The sequence below is a fragment of the Phalangium opilio genome, unplaced genomic scaffold (assembly GCF_054372755.1).
Source record: "Phalangium opilio isolate 3A_F unplaced genomic scaffold, DU_Popi_V2 ptg000078l_1, whole genome shotgun sequence".
Taxonomy (NCBI): domain Eukaryota; kingdom Metazoa; phylum Arthropoda; class Arachnida; order Opiliones; family Phalangiidae; genus Phalangium; species Phalangium opilio.
The window spans coordinates 1,378,582-1,402,694 of NW_028324186.1; the positions used below are offsets into that span (position 1 = coordinate 1,378,582).

The 24,113-nt window shown below is 39.0% G+C and overlaps 3 protein-coding genes across 3 annotated transcripts; 1 reads left to right on the forward strand and 2 right to left on the reverse strand.

Annotated features, from left to right (window-relative positions):
• Window positions 1-8,897: 8,897 nt before the first annotated feature.
• Window positions 8,898-9,514, forward strand: LOC149654981 (uncharacterized). Its single transcript, XM_089844983.1, has 2 exons — window positions 8,898-9,378; window positions 9,443-9,514. The coding sequence occupies exons 1-2, from the start codon at window positions 9,121-9,123 to the stop codon at window positions 9,512-9,514; spliced, it is 330 nt and encodes a 109-aa protein (XP_089701109.1). The 5' UTR covers window positions 8,898-9,120.
• Window positions 9,515-15,385: 5,871 nt separating this feature from the next.
• LOC149654982 (uncharacterized) lies at window positions 15,386-16,411 on the reverse strand. The gene has a single exon (XM_089844984.1). It carries the CDS (start codon window positions 16,409-16,411, stop codon window positions 15,386-15,388), a length of 1,026 nt encoding a protein of 341 aa, XP_089701110.1.
• Window positions 16,412-22,098: 5,687 nt separating this feature from the next.
• Window positions 22,099-23,559, reverse strand: LOC149654983 (uncharacterized). Its single transcript, XM_089844985.1, has one exon. The coding sequence runs from the start codon at window positions 23,557-23,559 to the stop codon at window positions 22,099-22,101; it is 1,461 nt and encodes a 486-aa protein (XP_089701111.1).
• Between the last annotated feature and the right edge of the window lie 554 nt (window positions 23,560-24,113).

A 24,113-nucleotide genomic window follows, 5' to 3' on the forward strand; every position in this document is an offset into this window, starting at 1 on the left:
TAATGCGCGCAACGTTTGTAGCAGAAGCTCGCTTGTAAAATTGGCCTTTGAAGATTAAGGTAAAGTTTCTGGGCCGCTGCGCTTTGGCCTGACAGCTTGGAAAGGGACTGTAGGACGCGGCGCTCTGACCTTAATAAATGTTGGCTTCTACGCGCGCCAAATTACGTACTTACCCACTATTTTTGGCATCCCGACGAACTCGTAGATAAACGTAAATCGCGTAATGTTCAACTGTATCCGCGCAATAAAAGTCAAAGTTCAAGCAAGCCGATATAAAAATAGCGAGAAAAACAAACGCGTTCGGGAACCATAGTGACGCCATTTTAGATCTTTAGAATAGTTAAGGTTTGGTTCCCGCGATCCTCCGTGCAGGTTGGTTGCCCATTAGACCACCAAAATCTTGATTCCTCGCTGATGGCCAAACGTGACCCTTCCAAGAATTATCCATCGTGAGGTCATTCAGTCCAAAAAAAACTGACCTGAAATTAAAATAATTATTTGATTTTACCTAAACATCAGAATAATTCAATCGCAATTAAAAGCCATTTTAATTGTACTAGATGGGAAAAATTATTTTTATTCCAGAAATATTTCTAAATATCCAAAATAATTACCTAATTTTGCTCTATTTCTATTCATAATTAGTTTAACTATTATTTAATTGCAATCAAAACTGATTGAGATAGCATTATAGGCCAATACGACTACATCGCCTTTTTCAATGTCGCTAAGCTTAGTTTGGAACTTTAATATGCGTGAATAGTTGCGCAGAGAGCTAATTTTCGTTCTATTGTATCATCTCCCCCTTGTTGGACTTCCTTGTGTAACCCCTTCCCTTTGAACTTAATATAAAATTAAATTGACTAAAATTTTCATTTCTTTCTTATATAAATTGTGTATTTGTGTTCCTTATGTAAGTAATATGTGTATTTTGGTTTCTAATGAATTTCATTTGCCTTTTTTCGTTTCTAATGTATATCATTTGTTTTGATTCTTATGTTTTGTGTAAAATTGTTTGTAATGTTTACTTCAACTGGTAATGTTTTAAAATTTACCATGCTATAATTTAGATTCACGAAAATTAAGGGTTGAAAAGTAATAAATAACCTCAAATATGTGTCTTTTCCAAAAAACCTTTACATTAGAGTGACTGACGAACTTCGCTATCTTTGAATAAAGATTACCAGAGAGAGGTATGCAACTGGCTAGCAAAAGGTTTCCGGAATAGGTGTTTTGAAATAACGGTTGGCTGGCAAATTTTCCCTAATTTTAAATATGAGTGTTATTTTATCCGAATTTTAGGAAATAGATCCATTTTTCATTTAACTTAGTATGCTTGGCACCATAGATGCTTCAATAAATTTTCTATCAAAGTTTCAAGTACGAGTAAGGATCTTACGCCAGGGCAGGAGATGCAGCTTCGCGGCAGTATAGACAACATATTTATCTTTGTGCTTTTGAAGAACGCGTCGTCTCCTATTCATTCTGGAGTGAAATATGTAAACTTCAAGCATAGACTTAAGTCGTGCAACCGTGTTAGGGGAAATACATGTTGCATTCCCGAATGCAATAGGTACACATTTTCAAGTAAAAATATAAGTTTTCATCGGTTTCCCAAAGAAGAACCCGTTAAAATCTGGATTTTTGGCATGGCGCGACCGATTTTTTAAACGACCGTGGGGCGAGCAGCTTGCCTCGTAAAGCGCGTGGTCAGCTGCGCTATGCCAGAAATTTTCTATCAAAGTTTCCCCTCTTCTCTCGTGTCGGAAAACCACAAAGAGAGAAGTTTATTGAAAGAGCTATTGCTTTTAGGGCAGACCCTAGAATAAACTATTGCCGAGCCTAAATTCTCTCTAAGTCTGTAATCCAAAGTTTCTCCACAATAATAGCATTTTTGTGGGTAGCAATCTTTCACCAATTTAGTCCGAAAATCAAGATTCACAAAGACAAGAGACTGATTGAGCATCTCTCTCTGAGGAATAACATTCTTCAAAGATGAAGCCGGTTACAGAAATAAAGACAAGACATCTTACAACCAGTTTGAATGTTACTTATAGCGAGTCACATGATCGTGGGGCGCAGCATTTAGTCCTGGTAAAAATAGTAATAACAAGAGGCTACACTAATAGGCACAAAATCCCATAAGTCCTTGCATGAAGAGGATTAGGGATCTTTCAATCACCACTTCATATTATCGTTTTTACCCAAGAGATGAACATATTTTTAGGAAAAACTTTCACTGAATGACAATATTGTTTAAAAAAAACTTTCACTGAAGGACAATATTGTTTAAAAAAACTTTCACTGAATGACAATATTGTTTAAAAAAAATTTATAATTACTTGGCGGTGTTTTTCTATAATTAGGCAAATAAAATTTTGTTTAAAAGAAACAAGATAAGAATTTTTTAAAATAATTGTTCTTTTATAATCATGTCTCAAAAGTGAAAATATGAATATCTGTTACTTCAGGCGGTTAATTTTCTAAACTTATCTATTACACTTTTTATTAATGTTTGTTGAAAAAATTTTAACATCCGTTTGGCATATAAAATTTGAAGTTTGTAAATACTCTGTTTGAGTAAGCGTTGCAACTAGCTGTGGAATAGGATCTTTACTGCAACTAATTCTAGTGAAGATGTTAACATTCATAGAAATAAATAATAATTATGAAACTAATTATCAAGTAACAGCTTTGATAACTCCTCAATTGTGTTCCCTGACGTTTTTCTTAAATCAACCCATTTCTCCATACAGCAGTATGAACTCTCTGATTATATACTGAAACAATGAGTTAAAATTAGACAGGTTTTGAAATACATATGCTTAAAAATTGAATTAAATTACCTTTTTTTTTGGTGCTGACATAAGTGACATTGTGGGTAAGAAATATTATCAGATTATAAATTATATAATTAACTAAAAAAATTGAATTACTACGCTACAACAAAATAAAATACCGCAAAACTATTATTAATTTAATTGATACATAAAGATAATATATAATAATATTACAGTCAATTTTTCCAAAACTAAACAAAAATATAAGAAAATGAAATGTTATTACACATATTACGTTACTAAAACTATTCAATACATTAAAATATGACCAAGTTCTTTGTTTTTCCGTTAAAAAGTCGCCACGTCGTTTTGGATGTTAGTTGCCTTGAGGGATTTGGAAGCGTGAATGATTCCAGTTTATGGGTTTATAGGTTTATGTAGGTTTATTACGGAAGCTGTACAAAAATACACCCCTTTATAGCGGGGCTGCTTCTCTGTTGGAGGAACTCAGCAAAAAATAAAACTGAATACGAAAGTGGTAACATAAGATTGAAAACTTAAAATGAGAAGTAAAAATTAAATAATTAAATGAGACACGCACAAACTTCTTTATGGGCGAATTTATTGCCAGCTATCAAACCCGGCGTTTTGATCCCGAGGGTTTTCCCTTCGCTAAGCCTGTTTCTGGCCCACCACAGGTAGAGGATACCCCTGACTACGTCATATCTCCAGGGTTCCCCTTTCAAACCGAGCATGGCCTCCAATGGTTTACCATGGTTTTCTAAACGCCAAATTATGGCATCTGTGCCTGAAATGGTGGCTGGGCTCTCCAATAGAACATGTTTTGTGTCGTCGACCGCCTCTCCACATAATCTACAAACAGGTGGACAGTTCCCTATCTCTGATTGGCGGACCCCAGTTAGTAGGGAGCCTGAAACAGGAGGCCACTGGCGTGTGTACCGTCGTAGAACATTTCAGGGCAAGGGTTTCGTTTTGCAGAGCGGCCTACCATGGACTGAGTTCTGTCAAGCGTCGACATCTGTGAAGCTGGGTAGAACAGCACATCATTCCCTTGTGTTAACGCAGGAATCAACAACGTTCGGCCGACCGTGTATTGGTTATAAGAGCCGTTTGCAAAATTTCTAACTGCCCAACGGAGGCTGTTGCACAACTTCGCTAGGTCAGCAGACGCTTTGGAGAGGTAGTTATCGACGTTGGTGAGATTGACCCCCAAGTATGTGTAGCACGAGACTTCTGGGATCAAGAAACACTGCAGGTGTTAAGAAGGCGGGGGTTCTATTCGGTGATACGCCAAAGAATTGAACTTCTCTGGGCTAAATCGGAGGCCCACATCATCGGCATTGTGACTACACTCATCAAGTAGCGATTGCATCGCTTCTGTTGTGTTGGCGAATAGCACAATATCATCGGCATAGAGGACGCACGAAATCATCACCGCGTCACCGTCACCAACAGCCGGGAGAATGGCACCGTTTTCGAGGGAATACAGTTGAACGGCTAGTTTTTCAATGTAAACAAGAAAAAGTACTGGGAAGAGCGGGCGACCCTGACGAAGGCCAACATGGCTCGGAATTGGCGGTGTGGTGCAGTTATCAAATGTAAAGGCGTATTTACATCCTGTATATAGACGTTGAATGTCGGCTATAAAATCTGCTGGAACCTCTTTTTCTCTGAGTACAGCCCATGGTTTAATCCTATCGACAGAATCGTATGCCTTTTGTATATCCAGGAATACTACTTCAAGTGGGGAACGTGAGCGTTGCGCAATGTCGATTAGTTGAGTTATCACGAATAAACAATCTCCGAGCCTTCTCCCTTTTCGAAAGCGGCCCTGCGCTGAGTGAAGCCGGTTGTGAGATTCCAAAAATGGGCTTAGCCAGTTTTTAAGGGGCTGGCATACAATTTATACATAATTGAAGATACAGCGATAGGTCGGTAGGAAGCTAGGTCAGATACATCCTTTGATTTTCTTTTGTAAATAACTGATACTCGAGAATGGAGCCATGTTATAGGCACTTTACGTTGGGCCCGCTGATTATCGAGTATATATTCAGAAGTGCGAGGTCTGACTTAGGACCAAGGGCCTTTAACGTTTCCGTATAAATGAGATCTGGATCTGCGGCTTTGCCCGACTGTAATTTTGCTACGGCATGGAGTAATTCTTCAATGTCAAAAGCAGCACTAATGTCGGTGTCAGTGACCTGCGAAACTACCTGCTCTGTAACTACCTGTTGTGTCTGGGTACCAGGAGGACTTACCAAAAGTTCCATTTCCAGATCGTGCACATATTCGACTATGCGTCTAATAATAGCATCTCGTTCAGTCAGAAGTCCGCCCGATTTTGATGTGACGCCTTTAAATTGGTGGGTCAGTTGTTTTCTCTGCTTTCAAAGTTTTTTGAGGTGGCGCCAAATTTTTTTCCCTTTATCACAGCCTGAGCTTAGTATGGTCTTTTCGGTGCGGTGATGCGCGGCGCGAATTTCTTCCTGTATGAGTCTTTTGGTCGACTGTCGTGCTTCCTGATAAGATGCCCACATTTCTCGGCCAGCTCATTGGCACGGACAGCCGTTCTATGCGCCTTGAGTTGCAATAGCTTTCGCGATCCCTGGAGACCACCATCGTTTTGGGGTCAAGCCCTTACGTAATTGTCCCGAAATAGTCTTCCGTCTGAGATGACGTGTCATACTTTGTGATAAGGCGTTGGTTAAGGACTCATAGGACTTGAGGCCCTCCACCGCGCGGGCCTCCACCCCTTCATCTCTTCCAAGAAAGCTTTTAATGCCGTTTCGTTCTGAAAATCCCAAGTTTTTCGGTCAATGGCTGTTAACAGTGGAGGAGGATCTGATGGTTTGCAGCGGGAGCGCCATTCCAAAACCATGGTATGATGATCACTACCAATACTTCTTGCTCCATGTTCATCAATCTCGATAAGTTTGAGGAGAGCGGCGAACGACTCCGAGTACAGGGCGTAATCCACAGTGGTGCGCAATAATGGCCCCTGCCATGTATATTGACCCCTACACCTCGAGGTTAGGTTACAAATGATTAGTTCCATATCAGCTGCAAAGGTCTTCAAGAGTATTCCATTGCTATTTTCTTCAAAATGTTCACCCGCAGCGTCTTCCCTCGGCAATTCAGCAATATGGCCGTTGGAATCCCCAACTATTCAAATTTTATGATTTGAGATCCGTTCTGAGATGTCCGATTCTAAGCACGAATAAATCGTCTGGTTCTGGCGGTGGACCTCTTGCGAGCGACCATAGCTGCAGTAAACCACAGCTATACAGACAGAAGGGTCTGAATCCTTGGTGATCCATAAGTGTTCCGAGCACTGCCTGATGACGCGAATGTCGTTAGTAGTTGAGAGAAAACCGAGACCACCTCCTTTTTTCTCGCCATCGGAGCGATTGAGGCCCACCCAATAGAGGCCATCGGGCAATGCAGGTGATTCACCGTCCCGTAAATGGGTTTCCGCTACCGCAAATATTGGTATGTTGTCTCGCGCCATGACGTGAGCTAGTTCGCGCCATTTTGAAGCCCCGCGGCCGCCCTGCATATTTACATATCCTTAGCGATGGCATTGAAGGGTGCATTTATTTGGTCCCTTTCCTCGTTTGGTTTTTAGTCTTTTACGAGGGTGAAGGCCATAACTTTTTTCATTGATCTTGGGGACATCCGTATTTACAAAGTTAACATTATTTACAGTATTTACATCAGCATGAATAAGTGTGTCGTTTATACAATCCCTGGTCAGCCTTGGTGGGCTGTAGATGCCTGGTCCCGGATTCTCGGGCCCCGTTTCTGGTTTTTTGTGCTTTGTGGACCCGATGTATTGTGACAAGTTTGATTTTCTTTTGCGGTTTGCGTTAGTTGAGGTGTAGGACCAGACGGAGGATTGCTCTTTGTGCTTTGGGGGTTCTGATGTTGTGATCGATTACCCTTTCCGCGGGCGCCTCGAAACATGAAGCGATTCAACTGGTATCTCAGGCGCTGCAATTCAGTGCGGTCAGGGGCTATGGTTATTCGGCCGTCGATTTCAGTATCTGCCTGGGCTAGCCAAGGTTGTTTGGCGGCTGTCAAGACCTGATCCCTAGTTGCAGCCGTGTGGAACGTAACCATTATCGGTCTGCGATGTAGCTCGTGGTTGTTACCAACACGGTTTGTAGCTTTAATCTGGAGTGAGGGGGTCATCTGGCAAGTTAAGATGGGCCTGTAACCAAGAACTAGCTCCGGCTGGTGAATCCATTGCATTAGATCTCATGCCAAACAAAATGAGCTGGTTATTGGCTCTATCTTGGTCAGAAATCTGGTTCTTTTGATTGGCTTCTACTGTAGCTTTCAAACCCCGAATTTCCGACTCGTAACCGTCAATGTTATTGCGCAAGTGACCAAATGCGTCCCCCAACTCAGCTATTTCCTTCTTGTTTATTAGGCTTGCCAAATGGTTAATTTCGCGTTGTTTCTTCACCTCGTCCAGTGCCTGAGTGGTAATCGCCACTTCAGCACGAACTTCCTTCAGACTATCATCCTTAATTGCTTTGGAAGTTGAGGAAATTTGGGCTTGTAGGGCATTGTGTTTATTACTTAGTTCGTCTATTTTATCTAAGATGGCGTTGTCATCTTTAGTTTGTGTTTCCTTCATAGCTTGTAACTCAGATTTGAGAAGCTCACGCATTGCATCCAATGTAACAGCCTGGTGGGGGGTGTTTCTATTCCTCAAGGTGCATGCATAATGGAGGATGGCAGGGGGGGGGGAATTAACCAAAGAAATCCCAGCTTCGTCTATACTTGTTTTTGCGGGGGCTGGCGCAGGTGGTTATCGTTGTTTCGTAGTGTCAGTATTCGAACGAGAGGTAGACTGACGAGTCTCCCTCATTGCCCCGACCTGTGAGTTGTTTATATTTACGAATTTGGGGAACGTCCCTGGGTTTCTTTTCCTCGTTTTTTCAATGAGTCTTTCGCCACCAGGTTTTCCAAGAGGAACAGCTCAGTGGTAGAGCATTCGACTGCAGATCGAGAGGTCCTTGGTTCAAACCCGAGTTCCCCCTATAACAGAACGGATCATTGCGTTTATTTTAGTTTAAGCGACATTACGATGAAGATCAAGGGGTAATAGCTCAGTGGTAGAGCATTCGACTGCAGATCGAGAGGTCCTTGGTTCAAACCCGAGTTCCCCTGTAACAGCATATAAGATCGAATATACGAAAATAAGACTTAGTTGAGAACAGATCTGCTAACAACTCCAAGCTCGTAAAAAATAATTTAATGTTTAGGGTCGCCATATCAGGTCACTAGTAAACGCCCCTCTACCCTTTCAAAAAAGAATCCATATTATTTCTTAGACCGATAAAAAGCATTATAGGGTTAGGATGAAATCATTACGGCCTTTCATTTTCACGAATCTTGGGAAGTTTTGCACAATCCTTTTATGCAAGGAATCTAAAAAGCACCCCACGTGAGCATTGCTAGAAGTATTACATGTATAGACAAGGTGACCGAAAAATGATTTAGTATTCGTAGGATGGCGCGATCCGTTGCTAAGGGCAACGCGCTGATTTATCTATAATAATGGAGGACTTACGGCCTTTGTAAATGAGAGAGAAATAAACCTAGAAATTCGATACAAATTTTTTATCTCCACAAAAGGTTATAGATTTAGTATCGGGATTAAACGGGGAGGCAGGAGGCTTAGAGGAATTAAGTAAGAAGTTTTTGGTACAATTTCCCAAGCAATTCCCTTTGATATGATTTTTTGGAAACTTAGTAGTGATTAAAAAAAGTAATCCTTCAGACAATAATAAACCACTAGAAAAAAGAAGTCCGTTGCTGCTAGGGTCTAAATTAATTAAATACTCCTTAAGCCTTGTTTTGAATTTAAAGAAATATAACGTGCTTAATAATATATATAAAATATACGTTAAGCCTTTGTTTTCGGATTGTGAAAATACATCAACTTCAGCAATTGCTAGAGTAATGTCACGTTAGTAGCATTTCATTGTTTGGTAGCAGAGCGTGGGCAGCGAGATAGTTTATTCGCAGAGAAAGACTTCCAAAGCGAGAACACTCCAGCCAAGCAAAGAGGGAAGCCTCTTTGTACCCTCCTAGGAGCATGAATAGGAAGGAGAGGAAAACAGTATGCTGGGGGGGGTTTCCAAATTCAAGTCCTTGGGGGTGAGGGGAAAAAATGAGAGGTGAGCTAGTAAGATCTCTACGGCGCAAATGCGGAACTCGGCCGAGTTTGTAGTCTAGACAGAGACTCTCCAAAAGTAGCCTAGGCTTAGCAACCAGCTGGCTTTTAAGGTTAGTTCTGCAAATTATTATGGTGTACGTGAAGAAATGTTCCTATTTAAATTGCCAAAACAGTACTAAATTTAAGGATCGATTGGAAATGACCAATGTCATATTCCATCCTTTTCCAAAACCTAAAACTAAGTTAGATCTTTGTGAGAAATGGATAGTTGCCACTGGAAGGACGGATTTAACTCCCGAGAATATTTCTAAACGACATTATGTATGTTCGTGTCATTTTAACGGCGGATTAGTACCTTTGGCAAATTATGGTGTTATCGACTGGATGGTAAGAAACTATATCTTTAAATAGGGCAAGGTATAATGTATTAATATAGTTTGTGTATGTTTAGTGTAATGATGAAAAGTTACTCAGCCACCCGATAGATCTATCGCTAAAAAATCGCCTGTTGAATTACCAGTAGCCCAGAAAAAGGTTGAACGGCCTAAACTCTGTAGTAGGCATAAAGCAAAAGGCATTCTGTTTGATACCTACATTAATTGTCGCGGAAAAGCGTTGCAAAACTATACGAAATTAAAAATGAGTGAAGCCCAAAGAGCTTCTTTAGCTAAGAAAAAAGGATTAAGAAAATCACTGAAAGAAAATAGCATTTGCTATTGCAAATTAGGAAAACTTTGATTTTCTTGTATGAATATTTTTTCTTTAAGGTTATGTAAGTTCCTATTTTTGACAGTATGTTTTAGGAAACTAATGGATATTGAGCATTGTTTTAAATTTGTGATAATAGTCAGCTAACTCTGTGATGTTATTACAAGTACAGAAACATTGATTAAAGTGTTTATTACTTAATAATAGTTAACATTTTTTACACTTGGTTGTGTTCCCTACTTTGGTCTGGTTTATAATAGGCTGCATTATCTTAAATTTCCTTTCACTATATCCAAAATTTAATAAATCAGGATTTTCATTACAACCCGTTGATCGTCGGTGTTTGCCAAAGTGCCTTTCCAGTGGGTCTTGATTAAATTTGTCAGTCAATACAAACGGGGCTCCTCTTGAGAGCAGAAATTTTATGGCCCCGACGATTGAAAATACTAAGAAACAATTAAGGTTAATTTAAGTTAACGACATGTTTTTAATTAGTTAACCTGTTATATGTAAGCCTTCCAACGTTTCTCGGCTAAGCTGCATTTTTGCTTTTCCTGCTGCTGGAACATCTAGGCTTTCAGCTTCTTCTTTCCACTCTTTCAGGTAGTTTATGAAGTCCTCTTCTAACCACTGTCAATAAGAAAATCTATAATTTAAATTTTATTTGAAACATAAAATACTAGCCGTTACCCGCGGCGTCGCTCGCGTGTAATAAGAACTTCCATCTAAAATGATAAAAAGAATGTGTAAATTTTACTGATGACTAAAATTTTTGTAGCACCCTAGGAACGAAGGCACTCGGCGTTGCCCGTCAGCCCGTCGGGATATTTTTATTTCTTTTCATGCGGACATTATTCCATAAAGAAGGGTTTTTAAGTTTTTGGCCGCCATTTAAAAAGATGGCAACAAATCGAACCCAAAAGACCTTTTAGCCCGTCTATAGGTTAAAGGAAACCATTGTACTAAATATTTGTGAAATCGGTTGAAACGCGTGGACTTTATTGCATTGAGAATATTTTCCTAAATTTCTGGGCGCCATTTTAAAAGATGGCGAAAAATCTAACCCGAAAGTCCATTAAGCCCGACTTAAGGTTAAAGCAAACCAGTGTACTAAATATTTGTGAAATCGGTTGAAACGCGCGTACTTTATTGCATAGAGAATATTTTTTACATTTCTGGGCGCCATTTTTTAAGATGGCGGCGGATTAGAAAAATCTTTCTTAGTACGCGCCTACTACTTATGAGTAACGTTCCTGCAAAGTTTCAGCCTTCTAGGGCAAGCGGTTTGGGCTGGGCGTTGATTATCAGTCAGTCTGTCAGTCAGTCAGTCAGTCAGTCAGGACTTTGATTTATATAGATATAGATATATTAAATTAAGTACCTTTAACCGATCATCCGTTTCAGTTTTAAAGGCGTCTAAATTTGGGTTTCGCTTGCGTCTACCTTGACCCAAGTTGCGTGTGTTTAAAATATCAAAAAACTTATTAAAGCATCTTATAAATTTTACAGTTTCAGACGCTTCAGGACCAACTAACTGTTCTATAGCAGCTGCAACAGTATCATTTAAAACTTGTGTTGCTAGGTTAACTTTCATGGCACGAAAAGGGCCAAGTGTGATATGGTCTAAAGTTAATTTAGGGCACAATCTTAATTGCGACGATGAGTCTTTTTTAAACATTTCCTCTATATGAGACCACAATAAATGTTTTCCTTGTTTTTTCATATAACGCGTTTTCTTAAACCCACTGTGGAATAAGCAATTTCTAACGGTTTTGATTAGATGTGGCGGATCAGAAATATAGAATATTTCACGAGGGTTAATCCTTGGGGCATACGGATTCCTCGATTTATAAGCGACACCCTTTTCCTCGTCAATATCAGTGCTCATTCTGACAAATTTTTGGTTCACCGCAGATTTATCACACACCACCGTTAATATTTTAAAGCCGCTATTTTCACAAATTTCTATAGCTTCGTGCATTATAGTGTATAACTCCTCGCTTTTCATTTCATGGTATGGAAAGTAGGCCAAAATGTGTTTGAAATTGGTCGTAAGACCTCTGACCATAATAACCATCGCATGAGATGCCACTGGTAAATCGGATGTTATTTCACCAGTTTTCTTTATCTCTTCCGACTTAAGTTTGTCACCAGCGGCGTTTAAATGCGTAAACCCAACAATTTCTCCAGTGTTAACTTTGTAAACCAGATCTTCTTTAATCTTCATTTCATCAACCACAAGTGAAAAATATTTCTGATGTTCATCCATATTTTCTAAATCTATTATAGCTTTCATTTCAATGACTGCATCTTCGGTAAATCCACTTTTACAAGATAATACAGACGTATATGTGTATAAAGTCCTAGGCAATGGCAATGGAATAACTTCTCTGAAAGCTTCATAGGCTGAGGTTGATTTGCTTTTCACATACGAACACCAACTTATGATCGCAGGGTGCCACTTTTTGGGTCTTTTATGGTTCTTTTGCATTAATTCCAACTGTTGTTTCATCAATATTTTCAAAAAGTTTAATTTACTTAAGAACGGCTTATCCTCAGATATTCCTAAAAACAGGCTGCCAAATGGTTCCACATTTTCTTTGCGCATTAGTTTTTCAACTTTTCTTTCAAGTTTCTTAATTCTGTTTCTTAAAGCTCGTTTTTCCTTTCTAAATTTGAGCAATTTTTTTTGGGTTTTATGGTTTTTTGAGTATTTCTTTTCTCTTGAGATTCTCTTTCTTTGCAAAACTCTTAACTGTGCACAGTTTTGACATAAATTGCTTATAATATCACCACTAACAACGCCTTGGCAATTTGGTGAATGTAACGCGTTAGAGTAATGATTGAGAAATTAGCACAAGTCCCAACCCTTGTGAAGAACTGAACCAAACTACTTCTAATGAACTTGATTTCCCTAGTGTTACTGATATCATAAGTTAATAAGATATGTTCCAAAATTCCTTTCAAGATAACTCCTTGATGGTTTAAAAATGGTAATGCTAATAACAGCAAACCATTAAGGGTTTAAAAGTGATTCATAGAAAACAGCAAACCATTACTGGCTTAAAAGTGGTACCTACAAAAAACTGCAAACCATTGAGGGTTCACTGTTAGAAAAAAGGTTTACATAGGTTGAAAAAACAGTGGAAACCTCTTTGAGTTAAAAAAGAAGCAAGAGGGTCTTCTTTCGATTTAAAAAAAAAACATATAATACGTATGTGCTGAATACAAACTCTTTTACTTCTGAAAAATAAACCTTGAAAGATAATAATGCTAGAATTTCAAAAACCTTTGAGTTCCCGAAACTTTTAACAATTTAGCTATCCAATTAAAAATACTAATAATAAATTCATAAGAAAATAATATATAGCACCCTATAATTATGAAACGTAGAATATTTTCATACTACAACATTTGCTTTCATATTTAGCGCGCTTACACTTTTGCAACCTGTGGGAGACGTTTTGGTACTACAATAGGGGGCACAAAACCACCACCGCCACCTAAGGGGTTCGCGAAAAGCACGATGCGCCGGAAAATATGGATGAAAATGCTGTTAAGAGTTTCATACTTACAGGGAGCTATGAGCTATTTTCTTATGATAAACTAAAATAGACTACTCCAAGTCGAGACGAAATTAACAGGTTTTTCTCATAATCAAATAAATATAATTGATAATTATTATATTAATCGTAATTAACATACCTTAATATTAGTTAAATAGTTTCAAGAAACTTTATTCCTAAAATTATTTAAAACATTGCTATTGTTGACGTTTGAATTCAAGTGTATGCCTCTTTAACAATTTTTGGAAATTTGGGGTATATAAGGCGCTTTGATTCACAATATATCATAAATTATAAGAAAAATTGTTTCTGCGTGCATCTTTGGTGAAATGATGGGAATAGAAGCCAAAAATTGCTTTCTGTGAACGCGTTTGCTCCAATTTTTTATGTGCGAACGCGCTGACAGGCAGGTCCGATGTAATACCTCTCCGTACCGACATCTTCACTCGGAGAGATGAAAAATCCAGAAACCAATTAAAAATTTAATATTAAAATTCAAGGTCTTAGTATTCAAAATTATGTTATATGCGAAAGATGCCCATATGCAGCTTCTGGTTTATGCCAGCACAATTTTAGCCAAAAGATGAGGCAATTTTTTTAAATACAAGTTTTATTGTGTGATTGACTTAATATACCGAGGAGATTGTAACTCAGTGCTTCCTTCAAAGCTTTATGCAATTGCGCTGTCATTTACATCATTGGAATTCGAAACCTTTATATACTACCGATTTGCGTATGGCGAAACAACCGGCGTATGCTTCATTTCAAACGTCAATATTGGTCAAGTCTCTCAAGAATGTTTAATTGTTCTTTCTCAAAACGATGTAATGCGCAATAAGATGAAATATTAACGACGAAAATATATAATATTAATTACATTTACTTTGATATTTTAAGATACTCTTATTTCTTAGCTCAATTTTAATACAGAAAGAGTAATAAAGTCGTTTATCTGTGTGTCTGTAAGCGTCCGTTGTGACATTAGTGCACCACTTTAGCAGTTTCCCTTGTGTTGGTGTGTGAAGAAATACAACAAAATTATAATTTCCTTTTTTTTTACAATATAAAACGAAAATTTTTCGGAAATGCGATGCCTTTACTAGCTTTGTAGCACTAAAGCTCCGGTTCATTACGATATTTCAAGAACATCTTTTGATATTAATATTTGAAATGGGTGTTTACATTTTAGTTAAACTATACTACATTTATGTATATGCAAACCACTAGCTTTGCAGTTCAAAGTAAGTAAGAAAGTATTATTGAATGGCGTGTGAAACGATTCGAAATAGTTTCAGACTAAACTTAACTGAGGTTGGCGACTTAAAATTAACAACACTAAACGTCGATATAAACTTAATGAGAAAAACAACTTTATTTGAAGCGAAAAACACGTCCTTTCGGGTTTACAAAAAGTTTGCAACTACCCTCTCTATAGAAAGGGTACAGTATCTTAAAAATAGGGGGCCTCTCTCGTACCAAGAACGCGTGAATCACCAAATTTTCCACTAGTGTCCATGCTGCTCAAAATAGGTGTTTTTATTTAGGTAGATAAGGGTAAGGCCGCTTATCAACTTATCAAGGCGAACTATCTTCTTTAACGTTTTTGGTACGAAAGGGGATTTTTCGCGACGATATTTTTCCTCGGGCTCTGTCATGAGCAAATTAAACTTAGTACGGTTAACTATATAAAAAATCATGTTTTCGTTACACTCCCCCCAAATGAGGGTTCTTTGAATCCTTATTTTTACAAACCATTTTTTTTTTTTAAACTTTATGACAAAAAGAAAAAACTACTTTTAAACTTCTAATGGGTACAAAAGTTGTACTGGACGCTTTATGATGGATGAACTTTTCTTAATTGAAACAGACCGACATATTCCATCTCGTCCTAGATGGAGTTCCAATACTTTTCCTAATTTCCAAAGATGTCTTGGCAACTTATCATCCTTTATTAAAACTATGTCGTCTACTTTAATCTGAGCTGACCATTTGGTTCCATTTTTAACTATCTGAGCTGTTCTGAGCTCTAGCAGGTATTCTTTCCGCCACCTAACCCAAAATCTGTTTACTAACTCTTGACGGTGTTTCAATCTACTTGTTAGATCATGTCTTCTGTGTTGTTACTCCGACAATTTAAATTTCCGTGGGGGAAGAGCGTCAAGTCTCTTTCCAATGAGGAAATGGGATGGAGTAAGGGGTGAAGGCTCGTTATGGTCACTAGCGGTAAAGGTTATAGGGCGAGAATTATCTACCGATTCAACTTCTATCAAAACCGTTTCGAACTCTTCGAAAGACAATAGAGCTGTGCCTAAAACCTTCTTCAAACAGTCCTTTACGGTCCTTACCATCCTTTCCCATATTCCTCCCCACCATGGGGCATAATCTACAATAAATTTCCACTCAATTTTATTTTCTCCGAAATATTGTTTAGTTTCTGGTGTGAGGACCGAGTTCCAAAGTTTTGACAATTCCTTTTCTGGTCTTTTAAATGTTTTTGAATTGTCCGACAAGAAAAGTCTACATACGCCTCGACGACCGACAAACCGTTTGAGAGCCAATATAAAATTTTCAGCGCTCAAATCCGAAACCAATTCGAGATGCACTGCCCGAGTTACTGCGCAAGTGAAAAGCGCGATGTAACTTTTAGTTTTCGTTTGAATGAACTTTGCTTCCTTTTCGTCATAACATCTAACATAGACCGGACCTGCAAAGTCTACTCCTGTCGTTTCGAAAGCCGGACTCGCGTTGACACGTTCTGGAGGTAAAGGCGCGGTTTCGCGAACGAACGGACGCGATTTCATTCTCTTGCATGTTACACAACCGGCCAATTGTTTCTTCACGATCTGCCGTCCTCGCGGAATCCAGTACCTTCCTCTAAGAATCGAAAGAGTTGCGGTGACGCTCATGGGCATTACATTTTTGTGTTGCTTCTGGATTAGAAGGTAGGTATAATGATGTTCGGTTGGCAGGATAATTGGATGTCTTTCACCAAATGTCATGTTTGCGAAGCCAAGTCTACCTCCTATTCTACATAAACCGTCTTGGTCTAAGAAGGGCTTCAATTCTGACAGTACTGAACCTTGATGAATCTCCCGTTTTTCCTTGAGAGCCTTTATTTCTCTTAGATAGGTTTCCTGTTGCGCCATTTTAATCCAATAAATTTCTTCTGTGCTTAATTCTCTTTTAATTTTTACCTCTCCGAGTGACGTATGTCACGGAGAGGTATTACACCGGCCGTGTCTGTCTGTCTGTGTGTCTGTCACGCCCCACGTGACCGCGTTCGCAGTTTGCGTATCGGTGCAAACGTGTTCCCAATTTCCGGACTGCATTGACAGTTCACGGAAATTTGGGTTTGTCTCTGGCTAATATACTTGAGTTCCAACACCACCAGCTATAGTTTTCGTCCACTCGACATGGACACTAGTTTGTACTTGCTAGCTTCCAAGCACAACCATCTTCTGTTCTTCGTCAATTTCACCTTGACACCAGCTTCTATGCACCACCATCTTCTGTTCTTCGTCAATTCAACATTGACAACAGCTTCTATGCACCACCATCTTCAGGTCTTTGTCCATTCCACATGGACGCCAGTCAGTCCATTCTGGCTTCTTTTCCTTCGTCATCGTTTGGTTTCAAGATATACGCGGCGATCGGCTAGGATTACGAGAAACGTCTAGCCTCCCAATGGCAGGGCTTCCACCATCGGTTCAAGCGAATGCGTTTTTAGCCACATCGTAGTATACGATAGGCTCTTAGTTTGACCCGAGCCGTCCGTCCGTAGTAGTAGTAGTAGTAGTGGCCGGGGTTGTCGCTTCGTTATCGTCAGATTTTAGCTTAAAAGGAACTTTATATTACCACAACCCACCCATAGGGGTTACTGGGCTCGGTTAGAGATTTAATTTTAATTAAAATTTTTTCAAGTCAGACCCGGGAATCGAACCCGGATCGCTGGCGCAACAGGCAGACATTCTACCAACTGAACCATTGAGACTTGAAAGAAACCTAGAGTTTTTTATTATTTATTCTTATCTCTAAAATGTCGGGGTGAAGTGGGGTGGGGTACCTCTTAATCTGTGGGGTCGGATACTTGTGAATTTAAATGTTTGGGGTTTTTATATTTATTTCCTTTTATTTATGTGCTAATTAAATAGATGTTTGTCTGAACTTGCATCTTTGGGGTCGGATACTTCCGAAATTGCATCTTTGGGGTCGGATACTTCTAAACTTGCATCTTTGGGGTCGGATACTTCCGAACTTGCATCTTTGGGGTCGGATACTTCTGAACTTGCATCTTTGGGGTCGGATACTTCTGAACTTGCATCTTTGGGGTCGGATACTTCTGAACTTGCATCTTTTGGGTCGGATACTTCTGAACTTGCATCTTTGGGGTCGGATACTTCTGAACTTGCATCTTTGGGGTCGGATACTTCTGAACTTGCATCTTTGGGGTCGGATACTTCTGAACTTGCATCTTTGGGGTCGGATACTTCTGAACTTGCATCTTTGGGGTCGGATACTTCTGAACTTGCATCTTTGGGGTCGGATACTTCTGAACTTGCATCTTTGGGGTCGGATACTTCTGAACTTGCATCTTTGGGGTCGGATACTTCTGAACTTGCATCTTTGGGGTCGGATACTTCTGAACTTGCATCTTTGGGGTCGGATACTTCTGAACTTGCATCTTTGGGGTCGGATACTTCTGAACTTGCATCTTTGGGGTCGGATACTTCCGAACTTGCATCTTTGGGGTCGGATACTTCCGAAATTGCATCTTTGGGGTCGGATACTTCTAAACTTGCATCTTTGGGGTCGGATACTTCCGAACTTGCATCTTTGGGGTCGGATACTTCCGAACTTGCATCTTTGGGGTCGGATACTTCTGAACTTGCATCTTTGGGGTCGGATACTTCTGAACTTGCATCTTTGGGGTCGGATACTTCTGAACTTGCATCTTTGGGGTCGGATACTTCTGAACTTGCATCTTTGGGGTCGGATACTTCTGAACTTGCATCTTTGGGGTCGGATACTTCTGAACTTGCATCTTTGGGGTCGGATACTTCTGAACTTGCATCTTTGGGGTCGGATACTGCTGAACTTGCATCTTTGGGGTCGGATACTTCTGAACTTGCATCTTTGGGGTCGGATACTTCTGAACTTGCATCTTTGGGGTCGGATACTTCTGAACTTGCATCTTTGGGGTCGGATACTGCTGAACTTGTATCTTTGGGGTCGGATACTGCTGAACTTGTATCTTTGGGGAAGTCTTAACCAATCCTAGACAGGAGGCCAACTTCTGTTCTTCATATTCTGGTATAGAAATACCTTGCACTATGAGTATATTCATGCATACTAATGAATATCTTTTTTACGCTTGCGTACTAACTACAGTGTTTCACAAGTAAAACGTTCTTGATTGCTGGAGCCTTACAAACGATGGGGCTCTAATCTGGCCGGGGCCGTCTTGTTATCTATTATTATAATGGAAACGAATCGTATATATACCCCAAAATTTGAAAAAAGCGGGCAAGAGGGGTACCCTTCACTTTAAACGTCAATATTAGCAAAGTTTCGAAAGATAATAGGAACAACTTTATTTTAAACGATTTAACTATTTTTAAAGTTATTTACTGGCGATTAAAATAATTAATATCATTTATATTTAATTAATTATTAAAGATAAACTTATTTCTATGTAATGACACAAGTGAGAGTTTATATAGAACGAGTAATGAAGATTGCATCCGAATCGAAACACTACACGCACATCAAAGTTAATATAAAGCGAGTATGATGATAAGATCTTTTACGAAACGATAACATTTCCTTTTTGCAGAATATTAAATGGAAATATTTTAAATATTTTTCGGCATTACGATTCTTTAAGTAGTTGTGTAGCTATAAAGCTCTGTTTCATCTTAATATTCCAAGAACATCTTTCGATATTAACATTTCAAATTTGGTGTTTACTTTTTAATTTAGCTTTACTTCATTTATATATAGTGTAATCGCATTTTTTATATTCATTATATAATATGGGTGTTAATTCTTCATCTATCCACAATTGTTGAAACGATTGGGTCTGTGAAATAAGATACCCTAGATTTAAACTAGAAGTGACCTTGTTTCGCCTCCTCTTATAGGAGGTGTTAACGGTTCAGAGTGAGCCGAAAGTTAAATACACCCTTCTGTGATACGTTTAGGTCCTCATTAGAATTATTGAGGATACAAAGGAAATTGTAAAAGACCTTGGCAATATTTCGCCAATTTGAACTATGTATTTCCGGTTTTTCTCATTGGCTGGTGGACCTGTGTTTAGAAAGTAAATTCGTCTCGGCTCGGAGAGGTTTATTTTGGTTTCCCAACTTGTCTTGGTTGGATTCTTACAGTTGAAAATAAACCTTCTTATCCACGCGGTTGTCCTTAAGACTCTCGAATGACTACTGTAGTTCTCTAGTTTTAATACAGGTTCAATCCTTTTGGTTGACATTTCGCTCGCGTATAAGACAATGGAGGGTCTGTACTTAGGCCTTTTTCTGTTTCAGCTTCATCTGATTTGATATATCTGGCAGGTTGAACAGGCCATTCTGATTCAGGCTTCTTTAAAAACTCTGGTCCTGTCCACCAGGTATCGTTCGCTTTAAGTCCATCTATTGTTAGGCCACGCGTGAGAAAGTCGGCTGGATTCTGTTTGGTAGGAACGTATTTCCATTGTACTGGTTCCGTTAGTTCCTGGATTTCGCAAACGCGGTTTTCTACGAAAGGCTTCCACTCTGTGGCGTTACTTTTGATCCAGGAAATGACTGATTGGTTGTCGCTCCAAAAATGTAAAATGGGTTTCTCCTTTTCGAAATTAGATTTAATTGTTTTCATCAATCTGGATCCAATTATAGCTCCCATAAGCTCTAGTTTAGGAACTGTCAGTTTCTTCAAAGGCGAAACACGACTCTTAGACGCCACTAATAGTACTTTGGGAGTGACATTTTCTTCTATTGATCAAATATAGACAACGGCTCCGAATGCCCTCTCGCTGGCATCAGTGAAGCAATGTAGCTGAAGTTTTCCAAAGTTAGAACCGTAATGTCTTGGAATTTCTAATTCAGACATGTGCTGCAATTCCAGGCACCATTTGTTCCAATTTTCACTTAAATCTGGATCTATTTCTTGGTCCCAATCAGTGTCACGTTTCCATAATTCTTGAAAGAGGCACTTGATTCTAACTGTGAATGGCGATATCAACCCAATTGGATCAAAAATACGTGAGGATGCTTGCAAAATAAATCGCTTCGTATTTCTTTTGTCTTTGATAAACGTTAGTAGGTTCGAGACATCAAAACAAAATACGTCCGCTTCTGGTTTCCAAGAGATACCCAATACTTTCATGAGGGTGCTTTCTGGTTTACTGGTAATTTCCTATGATTCTTGATTACTTTGTTCTTCTGACAGTTGGTCTTTTAGCCATGTCGAGTTTAACTGGAATTTGCGTAAAGGCATTGCCGCGGTGCTTAAGATGCCTTTAGCTTCTTTAGCTAGATCCAGCGCTTTCTGTTCTTCTTGAGCTCCTCCCACGAGGTCATCAACATATAAAAAATCTCTTAACAGTTCGTAGGCTTCCGGTAATTGTTCTTTGTACTTTTCGATATGAAATCGAATGGTTGCCGCGAGTAAATAAGGGCTTGACGTCAGTCCAAATAAAACTCGGGTCATTCTGAGTACTTCGAATTCAAGTTTATCCGGGCTTAATTCTCTGTTTTTAATCCATAAGAATCTCGTCACATCTCGATCGCTTTCGGACAGTCCAACTTGGAAAAACGCTTTTTCTATGTCCGCGGTGAAGGCGATTTTATTCTTTCTTGAATTTGACGAGAAGACCTAATAGATCTACATTCAAAGCTGGTCCTGAGTGGAGACTGTCGTTAATTGACGGAAAGTTTGGAGAGTGAGAAGAGCCATCGAAAACCACTCTGAGCTTGGTTGTGCTTCTTTCTTCCTTGATGACTTCTCTGTGTGGAAGGTAAAATGTCTTGTTGGTTTCACCTTCGCCTTTTACTTTCTCAACGATTCCATTTTCTATGTACGTTTCTATGACGTCAGCATACTTGTCAAATAACTCAGGGTTTTGTCTAAACTTCCTTAATTGACCTTGAAATCATCTTTTAGCTTGAATGTAGTTGTTGTTCAAAGGTTTTCTTTCTTCTTTCCACGGAAGACATACACTGTAACGGTTTCCGTCATAGGTAATCTTTGAATCGAATTATTTTTTAATGGTTTTTTCGCTCATTAACTCTTCGTCGCTTTTGTCAACAATTCCAAGTGTATCTAATTTCCAAAAGGCTTTCAAGTTATCCGAAATGAGTTCATCTTCGCTTGTTTCTTGATTGACTAGTGCTTTGAAGACGCAAATATTATAAGTGCTAGTTGAGGGCTTCTCTTCTTCGGAGTCTTCGTCTCTACCAAGGATAGTCCATCCAAGATAGTGTCATGCGCCATGAGTGATGTACCAATTCTTTCTGTTTTACCACTTATCGGTATAATAATAATCGGCTCCCAGTAACATGGTTATTTCTTCTGAGCTGGAGAGTGATTCTGGAGGAGGCGTGTCTGCTAAATTCCACCTCTTTTCTTTGGATAGTTTTATCAAATCCTTTCTTGGAACTCCTGGTATATTTCCACTTAGCTTAGGAGAGACAATGGCTTCTATAGTTATGCTCTGAGAATCGAAGAGACTTCCTAGGGTTAGTTGTACTCTCTCACGTTCTATTTTCTTATTCTTCCCTTCAAATACGGTTAGGTTCAAGGATTCTTTGCCGACGACTGGTAAATTCATCTTCTGGCATTATTCGGACGAAACATAGGTACGGTGACTCCCGTCATCTAACAAGCATCGTACTTTCACTTCTTTTCCGTCATGACATATTTTAGCCCAAGCAGTACGGAGATAAATCGGTGGTGAAACACTGTCCTTCTTAGAGGTGATAGTGGACATACTTGATGTTTCACTTCCTTGACCTTCATTCGTCTCTTGACCTTGATTAACCTCTGGATATTTTTCTTCGCACACCATGTGTGAGTGACATCTATTGCAAAATTTACATGAAACTTCTCTTTTCCTCTTACAAAATCTAGCCATGTGTCTTCCTTGGGCGCATATAAAGCAGAGGGACTTTTTCTTGAAAATTTCCTTTCTTTCTTTCGCTGTTAGAGCGGTACAGTCTTCCATCCTGTGTGAACCTTTACAAAAACCACATGGGCTTTCTTGGGCTACTGTTGCCTTGAAGGAAGATGTTGACGCAATCTTCGGTTTATTGAAGGTAGAGCTTCTATTGAAGGCGATTTCTGGTTTTCTCTCAACGGAGATGACGCTTTTCTTCAAATTGCACGCTTGCTCTCTACTTTCAATGTCTTCTTTTAGGAAATCTATCAACTTATCTATCGATAACGCGTCTGCTCTTTTGTTCTTCTGGGTAAAACTGAGGACTATATCTTCTGGCAACAATTCAGTGATTATGGGTATTAAAATACCACCGTATTTCGTTTTAACATTTAGTGCTTCAAGACCCATTACGCTAATGTACAGGCTGTCGAAGAAACTTCTTAAACTTTTTATATCTGAAGATTTTCTGACGGCTTCTAGTTTTCTGATTTTTTCAACGTGAGCCTTTTCTACGAGATCATCTCTTCCAAATCTATCTTGAAGAGTGATAATTGCGTTTGCATAGGTCATGGAAATTCCGCTAACGCTAGTTAAAGCTGTGCCGCCTAGGTAACTCTTCAGATAAACAAGTTTTCCAGAATCGGGTAACGAAGAATTGTGGATAGTTGTTTCAAACGACGTCCAAAATTCTTGCCATTTACTGATATCTCCGTAATATTTTTCGATGACAATTCGCGGTAATTTCGTGGTTGCAATTTGCGCGTTATTAAATGATAAAGGAGATTGGTTTGGGCTTACTATTTGCGTGGTACTCGATGCTCCTGACCGTTGGTTTGCTGATTGTAGATCATGTTGAACGTCCAGGCATTTTGCTTTTAAATCTATTATTGTACTTTGAATCAGTTCACAGTCATGTAAGTCCTTTTCTAACTCAGGTTCCGTGTTAAAGCCTTCTTGCACCTTTTCATTTATGTCACTTATATTAGATTCGATTTTTTCTAATTGTAGAATGTATTTTATTAAAACGGCGTTGGTTACACTTAGAGACGTTGCTCCAAACACTTGAGATATTTCATTGTCCAATCGCGTTAAAGTTCCTCTCGCGTATCCTCTTTTGCTAATGTTTCTTTTGTGTGGATCCATAATTAAAACGATCTGCTTCTCGATTTAAAACCTCGCTAATATCCTTTGAAAGTTCAAGAAATTCGCGTATTCGGAACAGGTTTCTTTGAACGGTCACACGGTTTTAAAAGTCTCGTTGAAATTAACTTTAACTTCTTGGAAAGTTCACGAAATTCTATTATCCATAAAGGTTTCGTTGAAAATTCACATACTTTTGAACGGCTACAAACTTCTCGACTTCAGTTTTAATCAATCCCGGATTTTTCGGCACCATGAAACGATTCGAAATAGTTTCAGACTAAACTTAACTGAGGTTGGCGACTTAAAATTAACAACACTAAACGTCGATAAAAACTTAATGAGAAAAACAAATTTATTTGAAGTGAAAAACGCGTCCTTTCGGGTTTACAAAAAGTTTGCAACTACCCTCTCTATAGAAAGGGTACAGTATCTTAAAAATAGGGGGCCTCTCTCGTACCAAGAACGCGTGAATCACCAAATTTTCCACTAGTGTCCATGCTGCTCACAATAGGTGTTTTTTATCTAGGTAGATAAGGGTAGGCCAAAGGCCGCTT